The 11,078-nt window shown below is 36.0% G+C and overlaps 1 protein-coding gene across 3 annotated transcripts; it reads right to left on the bottom strand.

The window, feature by feature from the left end:
- Positions 1-1,010: 1,010 nt before the first annotated feature.
- Positions 1,011-5,036, bottom strand: LOC103974058 (probable transcription factor RL9). Of its 3 annotated transcripts, XM_009388803.3 has the most exons (7): positions 4,701-5,036; positions 4,337-4,549; positions 4,140-4,216; positions 3,629-3,674; positions 3,420-3,555; positions 1,572-1,653; positions 1,011-1,418 (listed from the first exon to the last, which is right to left on the bottom strand). In XM_009388803.3, exons 1-7 carry the CDS (start codon positions 4,795-4,797, stop codon positions 1,317-1,319), a joined length of 753 nt encoding a protein of 250 aa, XP_009387078.1. In that variant the 5' UTR covers positions 4,798-5,036; the 3' UTR covers positions 1,011-1,316. The 3 variants fall into 3 exon arrangements, with proteins under 3 accessions (XP_009387078.1, XP_009387077.1, XP_018677228.1); XM_009388802.3 differs by having other exon boundaries at positions 4,337-5,036; XM_018821683.2 differs by having other exon boundaries at positions 1,180-1,418; positions 1,572-1,650; positions 4,337-5,006.
- Between the last annotated feature and the right edge of the window lie 6,042 nt (positions 5,037-11,078).

The raw sequence follows: 11,078 nt of genomic DNA, 5'->3' as shown, positions 1-11,078 counted from the left end.
ATCACTTTTTAATGAAATAAGAAACGATGATAAGCATATTTAACATCACATTATAAAACCTAGTCATTTCTAATATGAAAAATGTCATTTTGATCCACCAAAAGACTAAATTTGTATGGTACTTACCAAAGTGAATCATTCTTAATGAATCCTCCTGCTCGAATCTTTATGTTTTTATATTTGTAATTTATAGAGACTACAAATATTACATTAGTTATATGTTTGTATGCTTTCTTTCTTCCCTTTGTTTTTTTTTTTCTTTCTTTTTTCTAGTCAAGGCACTTTTGTATTATATTTATTATGTCTTGTGCCAAGACTTTATGGGCCTCTCATCATTAGTAACAAGAGAGAGAGAGAGAGAGAGAGTAAAAAACAATTCTTTCGATATCATTTGACAATGAATATTAACAAATCTTAATATCCCAATTCTTCATGGTACTCCCTGAATATTATTATGTCAATTAACTTTTTATATAATATTCTTAGTTGAATACAAAAGGTTATATAATTTACTAGTGATAATTACTTTTCAAATTTTTTTTATTTGTTTTTTATTTAAATTTATCCAAAGTGATTTTTTAGGAGATCTAACATTCTAGGAGGGTAATCTAACAAAAGCTTTAAAAAAAAAAAAAAAAAAAGTGGTGAAATATCTTCTATTTCTCGCACTATTAGTGTTAAAAAATTCATTTAATTTTTTTTCTTGAACTCCACCACATAGTATCAAATACTGTGCTGTTGATTAATCAACTTATATAGGGGACGTGGTTAACAAAGAAGCCCCAAAAGTGTTTAGGATACACATACAATTGAGTTCTACATTTTGCTACACTTAAATGAGCTATCCAATAGTTTCATCTCTTATCTACGTCGTTTCCTGAAACCTACGAATAAAAATATCACAACAAAAGGAAAATATTATAAAGAGGAAGTACTGAAATATTGTAGGGGGAAAAACTATGAAATCGAAAAGAAAAATGTAAGAAAATAAGAGACATGGACCATAGCCATTCTCCATAATGTTCACACTTTATTTAATTTCTTACATCACATCTAATTCCATCTTGGTTGCATAATCCATCTATAGGTACAGGAAGAAGAATAATAATATACCTACACGAATTAACAAAATATTACAACGTGTACAAACAAGGTAGAAAAGAAAGAACCAAAACAAATGCTCAATATATAAGCAAGTAGCTCGATCAGCTTCTCATTGTTCATATGCACCTCTTTTGTCTCATCCCTGTTGAATCAGATGTCTCAAAGAATTTAAACAGCTGTTGCAGGGGCTTTAAGCATGCAACTCATGCATGCTACTTTGAATGCCAATCTGATCTCCCCAAGGTGAACTCCAAGCTAGGGATTTGGTGTTCTTGACAAGAATCATCTGTGCTACTTGATCTACAATAACCATCCTGTTCAAGGTAAGAATACGACAATGTCATCCCCACATCTTCTAAATTTGATGTACATGAATCGGATACAAATTTTAATGAGAAGTACAATATATATAGAGTTAGAGACATGCATTTGAATGGAATCGATTAAGAATGAAATGTTACAAGTACCTCAATTTGTGATGAGAGAGAAGTCGATCGAAGCACAGCAGAGTTGATGCCATTTGAGTTGATTTGCATCCATTCTTGTCTGCTGAAATTTAATAGAAGTCGGTCGAATGAGTTTCATTGAATGAGATTTTAGGATTTTTAAGATGAATATCAAGGAAAATGATACAATATTGTTACATGAAGTTGCAAGGCATGTTATGCAACTACGTATGAAGAAGAATGCCAGCAAATCTACCACATATCGGAAGCACACGCGGAACAACAAAACGTACATGTGCCTTTACGAGTCAATGCGAAGTAAGCAATAATCTTTCACAATTGTATTCAGATTTAAAAGGAAATGAAAGCAAGAGCATTCAAGGATTCCAAGCAATCACATATAACTCAATTCAAATAAGAAGGTTAGATGAATTCAATGTTCAAAGGAATGAAACTGGAATAGGCATATATCGAAAGCAAATGCGGAACAATGAGATATACATGTGCCTATATGAGTCAATACGATATAGCATAAACATTACACAATAGTTTTCAAGAATGCAAATAATTTTAAGGACGAGAGCATACAAGAATTCAAAGCAGTAATATAAAGCTCAATTGAATAAGATAGCTAAAGGATATCAATTTCCAAAGGTACGAAACCAGAATATGCGAAATCGACCAAAGCTCGATATCTGGTAGAATTCAAGAGGCACATTGAATAAATGATTCAAACTATCAATCGTGCTCCAATTTACTCAGAAATGTATCATTGGAAAGATATTTCAACTTACTTTCAGATAGAATAAGTCTCATATGAATCGAAGTTTCCAACAAAGAGTTACAATAGATTTAGTAACCCAAGATCAAAGAACAAATCTCAATTTTACAGAATTCACAAGGTCGGTTTCAACAGAAAACTGGCCATGCATTTGGACTCTAAATCTTTCAATCCAGGTATCAAAGAAAGATCTACGAGTCTTTCTTTTCTAGTGCAAGTGTTTCTTTTCTATTAGATAGTTCTAAAAATATGTAAAAGGTTGCTATCGTGAGGAGAGAAGTTTGTTGTAGTTGCCTTTTAGGTTGTAGTAGTCTTATTCCAATATAGCGAAACCCTAGAACTGTTGTATCTTATTTGCTGTGTTTCTTTCTCTCTTTCTTCTTTAGCCAGTCTTAATGAGGGGTATAGAAGGCACCAGATGAAGTATGATAAGTAGTGTAAAGAGTTAAGAGCAAGGATTTTGAGCATTAATGTAATCGAGATACAACCTATGTTAGGTATCCATGATGATGAATAATGGAACAGGAGTTGGCTCTAACATGCAGTGTGTTGAAGCTTATGTGACCTTGTGTCAGCGTCAGTCCCATGATATGGTCAGGAGGAACAAGGTACTTTCTAACCCAATATTGTTAAACCACTAATCAACAAATTAATCCATCCGTAACCCAAATCAAATGCTGCATAAGAAGCAAATGAATGAAGCCAAAAAAACATGACATGCTTTAACAACTTAGTAGCGCTTAGTGAGAGGATGTCAGCTTTTTTATTCTACTTTTTATCATAAACATCACTGTAAAAAGAACATGATATCCTAATTCACAAAGTATGGGCTCTGATCGACTTTTCGACTAGCTAGCGGATTCGGTGTTTTTCATGAGTCTTTTGCTTTAAATCTGCCTGCAAGATATCACAGAGCATAAAAGGAGACATAAAAGTAAAAGCTGCCATGATAGAATTTGAATGGAGGTGGAGCCGATGTTTCTAACCTAATTAAGCTTAAAAGCATCAGTGAAACAAAGAAATCTGTTCTGCTGATGAAGAAAAAACCTGTACGCACTGAGAGAAGGATTGTCTGTGTACGTCTTTACCTGGATGAGTTGATCCATCCGATGTCAGAGTCCAAAGGATGGACTTGCTTTGGTGCATCGGAGACCTTGTGATCCATTATCGGTAGATGACCGTCACCAGGTACCAAATCTTCTTCACCAGAGCCATCAGATTGGCCTTGAGAAAAGATGGAACAGATTACTTGTAGCCATCAGATCAGTACAGAGATGTAGTGAACAACATAGTTTACCTGAGGAAGCTGCAGGCTTGTCAGTCGACTTAATAGTTCTGTACATCTGCAAGGACAAAAAGAAAGAAGAGGAAAGGTTCACCAAGGCCATTAAAGAGAGACCGAGAGCGCGAGGAAAATTAGTGGAAGATGGCAGTGAAGTGATGCTACTACAGTAGAGAGAGAGAGAGAGAGAGAGAGAGAGAGAGAATGGAAATGATCCAGGTGAACTCAGCTAAAATCCATATACGCATGAAACAATTAGAGCTTCTCGTCCTTTGTTTTCCTTTGTTTATTAGATTACCAACGAGGTTGATGCTTCCGTTGAGAATTGTTTATATCTTCTTCTTATTATTGTGGAATGATAGCTTATTTTTGTCTCAGTCTTCCTGTCTGTGGAGAAACCAACTCACGACGCGTTCACCCATTCATTTACTCGTTCACTGCATCAATTGGCTACTCTGCACAACGAGAGAGAGAGAGAGAGAGAGAGAGAGAGAGAGAGAGATGAAAGGTAGTTCAAAAAGAATACCTGCAAGTGGCTCTTGACATGGGCGAGAGTAAGATCTTTCACGTCCATGAGCTCCAGAATCGACTTTGGCGTAGCTCCTGGTGCCAAACCACCACAAAAGCAACATATATGCACAGATCAAACAGTCATAAGCACAAAAAATGTAAGATCACACTACACAAAGGTGGTAATAGTGGGTGCAAGATCAGGAGGCATACTCTCGTGGCCGCCGAGGAGCTCGACGGCATGGACAAAGCGAGCATGCAGGCTGCTGGTCCACCGCATCCTTGGCGCCCTCGTGCTCCGCTTCGTCGGATATCTCGGCATAAACCCTGATCTCGACAAAGATCCTACACCACAAGGGAGGTGGCGGTATAACCCTGCAATCCATGTCGGTGGTGGTAGCTGAGGCGTCCACTGGTAAGACGAGACTGAAGGTTGGCTCCCGTTGGGTGGTTGCAAGTAGGAACCCATCAGGTATACATTGTTCGAATAGCCATTAGAAGAAGATGATGATGATGAAAGGAAGGAGGAAAACCCTTGCTGAACGAGTCCAGACTTAGGATTGCGATCGTCGTTAACCTGTGGTGGCGGTCCTCGAAACCTCTGATGGATGTTGGCCTCCGAAGAGACTCGGGAGACGCTGTCTGCGTTGGAGAGCGAAGAAGGGACGACGCATGGAGGCCCGATGTGTAAAGATAGATCGGGCGAGGCTGTAGGGTTGGTCTCAGAGACTATCTCTTGCAGTGACATCCTATGATCACGGCCTTTGCCACTCACAGCTTATAGTTGAAGCTGGGAAATGGTGTTTTGTTCCAAAAGTGGGAAGAAGAAGCTCCACTGCTTACAAGACTCCGTCTTCTTCCATCCTTGTGCTGTTATCTACGAAGCACAAATGGACATATGGAAGATAGACAAGGGAAAAGGAAGTGGAATGGAAGGCAAATGGGATCTCTTCTCTCCTGCTTTCTTAATAAAGAGAGATATAAAGGAATATATGGTCAAAACAGGTTTAAGTAATGCATGGCTTTGAGGCTCCTTACCCTGAGAAGTTACCTCATCACCTTCCTACCAAGCGTACACTGACTCATTTCTATAAGCTCAAAAGAATAAAGGAAAGTTAGAGAGAGAGAGAGAGAGATATATATAGTTGCACAAGGCTGTTTTATAGGCTCCTTTTAGTCTCACACTGCTCCTAATTCTTCTTCTCTATTATAGTACTGCAACAGCGAGGATGCCTAAAACAACCCACATCTGATGACTTCAATTCATCCTCTCTCAAAAGTAACTTAACCTGCAAGTTTGCCTGATGTAAACCTCCTAAGAGGTCATTTTAAAACAAGCTTTATCTAAAACTAATGTTTCGCTTCATTCCTTGAATGATGTCATTTCACCAATAATCAAGGTTCTTCATGCCAGAAAACTACACATTAATTTGATGCCATTGGATCTTGGCTTGCACAGGCTTTTTCTTCTTCTGACTAAATCCACTGATATCAACATCAGAGAGATTAAGACCCTCGGTTAGGTCTAGACAATGGAGCTGTTCAAAGATTTCGGAGCCTTTTTCGCCTTCCGATATCGAAATATTCAATTCCATGATCAAAGCACTTTACTCCAAACCTTCTAGTTCTAATCCCTCTTCGTGCCCTCAAGTATTCCTTTCTAATCTTGGACCAATTCATGTCCATATGACTGACTGTACAATAAATTTCCCAAACCCTAGATTGTATCGAGGTCAAACTAACATACATAGTACATGTAATGTTTTTTTTTTTATTGGAAGTGGATGACTGATCAAAGGTTCCTCCAAAACCCACATTTACAAACATATATAGAGATTCTTAAAGTTCAATTTGATACGACTCTGGACTGCTAAACAATGCTGCTACCTCCTCTTCGACATCTTAACTCTGTGCAAAGAGCATTTATGGTGCACAAGGAGTACATCAATGCCTGCTTTGAACTCAATGACATGGATTATGCATCACTGGTTTCATTCGTTTTATGATGTCTAACAAAAGATGAATGCTAATTTAGATCACAAGTGTTCCTAAATTCTGCTAATCAATGCCAGATTGTAATGTGGTCCCTAAACTTGGATTTGACACTTCATGTTGTCCTTCTCTCAGAGCATGTATCTAAAGATGTCTCATGCAAAATAGAAATAAGCTGCACGCTTTCCAGGTAGAAGAATTAATTAAGTAGCAGCTGAGTTTACTGAGTTATAGGGGATAATAAACCTTTAATTAGAGGCTATTGAGGACATGAATAAGAAGTATACTTTGGGGTTTAGTAGCAGGATTAAAGTCTCAAGGTTGCACCTAAATATGATCGTATGAACGAACATATGATAATGACATAAAATTGTGGTCTATCTGACTCATAAGACCAGCAGACAATGGAGATGTGACGGACCAGGTCACTATATCCTGTACTAAAACTTGAGCAGTAGATGCTGCATTTTGATTAGGTTCTTCGAGAAAAGAAATATAAAGAAAGAATAAATAAGAAGAATAAAGGGACTTCATTGTCACCACATAGCAAGTTGCAAAGCTAAGACAGCACACCTGCCATCTTAGCAATTTGAATTTGAAGGGGAACTACAACTTATTTAGTGCCCTTTTCCTGGTTTCACTGTCTGAAGAGAAAGAGGAAAAAGAGAGGGAACATATGCCTCCAGACCCGGTTAGTATAAGAGAGATGAACTGTAGGCATCTTGTTGTCCAAATTGTCACATCTATCAATGGAAGCAAGGAATCTTATGGCACTCAAAACATCTTTTAAGTCTTTCCCTTCACACAATTCACACCCACACCTCCTGGATCAAAGTGGATGTGACAAATGCTGCCTTTTGGGAGGTCATTGTATGGGACTCTCCCTGTGAAGAAGAAAAGTAGGACCACATGGTTCACATGAAAGACCAGTATTTCACATAATTAGGTTTTGGCCCGAGCAACTCAAACTTGATTAATGTTTCTGAAATCAAGATCAGCTACTTTGATCATCATTGATGGTGCTTAAAGAATCAAAATTTATGTAATCTGAACATATTGTACTTTATCGGCGATGCAATAAAAGATTAATGGTGCGAATAATATTTGTGCATATTAACAATGATCTAGATCATTTCATTTAGTGATCCAAGCCGTTAAATATGTTCTGAACATTACTAGATGTTTGGACACAGTCTTATCTTGTTCAATGCTCCTCTATTTTTGGTCCATTTGAAATAAAAGTTTTGGGTATGTGTTGTTTATCTTTCTTGATGCACATATTAGAAAGCATCACTATTTATATGCCAAAAAGAAAATCATGCACGCTTCAAAGCCTTTGATCACGAGATTATGCTTAACAAATCTGATCTTTATTGGTTTCAAAGAATTGAGTTTTGAGTTTTGAGTTCATAGTATACACACACACAGACACATTTCATGTTTTTAGAGATACTAGTATCTAGGTAATGAGCATTATGTAAAGAGACCAAAAATTTAGAGATGCATGAAAATAACAAAAATTTAGAGATACTAGTATCTAGGTAATGAGCATTATGTAAAGAGACCAAAAATTTAGAGATGCATGAAAATAACAAAAAAAATCTATCATTAAGTTTGAGCCTACCACTAAAACGATGCATGAAAATAATATGCTGGAAAAGAATAATAGTTGTTTGTAGATAATTTAGGGATTTGGGTTATGTCCAATGGTGTTGGTTTTCCATACAACTACTCAATTATTCTTTTTTTTTGTAGCTTTCAAAAGATTCACTTTTTATTGAAACATTTAATCATCGCCAATCCATCAAAGAATTGAACATAAAGCCTTCCACTCTGATGGCATGTTAAATTGTCAGATCCCTGAATATTACTATGTCAATTAATTTTTTTTATATAATATTATTACGAGTAAATGGTACATGATCAAGTCATACGTTTCGTTCGTTCTTAATCCCTTTGAATTTGTCTATATTAGTGTTTAGGATCAATTAATCGAACTGCGGTGGAATTTTTCCTCCAATTTTTGTGAGGTTGGAGGTGGACTTTTGCAGGAACAAGCTACGAGCCTGGAAGTACATATAATTGTAGCACCAGAAATTACTTCTCCTGTCGGCTCTGAACAAGAACATGAAGATATTGCACTCGATAGGTATGTGCTTGGGTCAAATCTTTGTCAAGGATGCTAAAGAACACAGCTTTTGCAGACAGCAAACTGTCCCATCAGATAGTATACTTTGGTATTAAAGATCGAAGTTCATACTGTTCCTTGTTTTTGTTTTTTCCTACTTCATTTATATTCTTCACAAAAAATATATTAATGAATTTAAACAATAAGTTGTTTTATTATTATTTTTATATAGAAAATAATATGTTTATTTATTTTCTGCATCAATAACATTTGACTAATGAAGCCTTTGGTAATCCTTTCTGAACCTTTAATCATAAATCGTATGCAATTTACATATCAAAACCATTACAGTTTTTTGAATATATCGTGTTGATTGATATTTCTGCTGCTTTCTTTTTGTTGAGCAATGATAGAGCCAAGAAATATTATTCATGTGGAAGATAATTGTCTCAACTAATGGTCTTTGTTCCTAAAAGTCACAAAGGAGGAGGAACAAGCAGTGGCCCAAGGATCTGCATTGCTGTGTGGTGGGGAAGGAACCCCATTGTTGTCACACACATGTGCCTTTGTTGCTTTAGGTGAAGGTCCACAAAACTTGCCCAAGCAGCAGCAGGAAAAGCTTGGTGGAACCTCACCCTTTATGTCCTCTTAGGTTCTTGCCCCCACATGCAAAAGTCCTGCTATTGCTTGTTGCTTGGAAAAGCAAGAGAGAGTTAGCTTGGATTTTTGAGAGAGAGAGAGAGAGAGAGAGAGAGAGAGAGAGAGGTGGTTGGTATATGCATGGTATGCGTATTTAATCACATGACATTATTGACACTTCTACGACCATGCATGGAGATGAGAGAGAGAGAGAGAGAGAGAGAGAGAGATATGTGGATAGTATCAGGAATTGGCACTTTTCCAGCCATGGATGTGAGAGAACAAGATAGAGAGAAGAGAGAGGTGGATGGTATATGGTATGCACATTTGGTCACATGACATTATCGACATTTCTACTGCCATGCATGGAGATGAGAAGAGAGTGAGAGTAAGAGAAAGAGAGAGGAAAGTGGCTGATAGACACCTTTCACTCATCCGAGAATGAGGAGGAGAAGAGAAACAGGTGAATGGCATGTGGCATGCATATTTGATCACATGAAATTGTCAACAATTCTTCAGCCATGGAGATCGAGATCGAGATCGAGAGAGAGAGAGAAAAGGACATGATGACAGTGTCGTTGGAAGGAAGGAATGTGAGAGAGGTATGATGGAAGAACAAAAGGGAGAAGCCACGAGATGCTTGTCAGTCACGTGATCTGAAGCTATGGTCATATGACGCAGCTGCATCAACCCAAGTCATGCGGCTAAAGATGAAAGAATTGTAGTTAGGAGAAGTAGATACTGAAATCACTACATGCAATAATTGCACGGCAAAGACACTTTTGTTTTGTTTTTTTTTTTAGAGCATTGAGGAAGACACACTGCAGTCATATCACATTGCATTAAAAGAGCCTTTTCATCATTTCTTCATGCATAAATAAATGATATATATATATATATATATATATATATATTATTCACAATTAGTTTTTAATCAAAGAGTGATCCTCCTTTCAGAATTTACTGGTAGGCGTCCATAAAGACAGCAAAAGGATTATTACGAGGTTTGAAAGTGAATCCACCCGAATTCAACTTAAAATTTCCTAACATCATCTAAAAATATATTAACTGATTGAATCACTTTTTATATCATATTTTCCTGCTATATTGAAAAATATTTAGGTGATTTGGATGAACCCTATTATGTTACACTTATAAATGAAATGTGTTATGCTTAATTAATATGAAAACACAACAAACTCCTAAAATCACTTTTATGGAAAAAAATAATAATAATGAAATCACTATCTATATTTACTTTTTTTTTTTTTTTTGAAAGGTTATGGTGAGTTAAGTAAACTTATATGATATACTATAACTCGCAAATGAAGTATGTTGAAGAATAGCGTTGTTCAAGCATACGTACGTAATAGACGAATATTCATGAGGTTCTCGTGAGAAGGAATATGAAATACATAATTCATTATTATCTGATCAGATACTGCCTGAAAAAAGGGAATAAATTTGAGATTTGATGACAAACATGACGATCAAGCAAGAATGTTATGTTCATATATTTATTCGCCATTTGCCATTTGGATATCGCAAGAATTAAATATGCAATATTATATTTAAACTGTCTTGGGCTAAGCCCTCATCACTGAGAGCCCCTCGTGAGACTAATTTAAAGTCGAGAGAGAGAGAGAGAGAGAGAGAGAGAGTCTTTGGGCTACGCCATACAATTTTTTTTAAATAAGATTACATACATACATTTATTTAATTTATTTACTTATTAATTTAAATAAAAACATTAATTTCATTTTGAATAAATATTAAAAATATTTGAAAAGATAAATTGGACTTTTGAAATATAATTTTACCAAATAATACTTATATTACTGCACATTTAAAATATAGTCTTCATCTATTGTTTATCAAATAGTAGCTTTTCATTTTTGCGTATTCATTCAAATCCTTTTCTCAAAATACATGTAAAAAATATAAATATTCTTTCAAACACAATCAAAATTTTTTTTTAACGATCAAGTTAATATGTATCTATCAGTTTAATGAAGAAATATTTCCTTTTTATGCTTTGTTGATGTGGAATATCCTACAAATGCTTCGTCATCTCTAGTAATTGATGTGGTGTCACCGAATGATGATTTGAGATTTGTGCAAATATAAGCAGATGAAGCTTAACCGATAAATAAGATGTAGCAACACAAGTTTCACTAAATATAATCACTAGTGGCA

The sequence above is a fragment of the Musa acuminata genome, chromosome BXJ3-11 (assembly GCF_036884655.1).
Source record: "Musa acuminata AAA Group cultivar baxijiao chromosome BXJ3-11, Cavendish_Baxijiao_AAA, whole genome shotgun sequence".
NCBI lineage: Eukaryota > Viridiplantae > Streptophyta > Magnoliopsida > Zingiberales > Musaceae > Musa > Musa acuminata.
The sequence above is the reverse complement of the archived record's forward strand: the minus strand, read 5'-3'. Positions and strand labels throughout refer to the sequence as shown.

Bases quoted from the DNA above. Each gene is read 5' to 3' on its own strand.
- LOC103974058 (XM_009388802.3), bottom strand. From the start codon at position 4,871: ATGTCACTGCAAGAGATAGTCTCTGAGACCAACCCTACAGCCTCGCCC. The intron at 4,217-4,336 runs GTATGCCTCCTG...GTTTGGCACCAG, and splicing joins GCTCCTCGGCGGCCACGAGA to GAGCTACGCCAAAGTCGATT. The intron at 3,675-4,139 runs GTATTCTTTTTG...TTGTCCTTGCAG, and splicing joins ATGTCAAGAGCCACTTGCAG to ATGTACAGAACTATTAAGTC.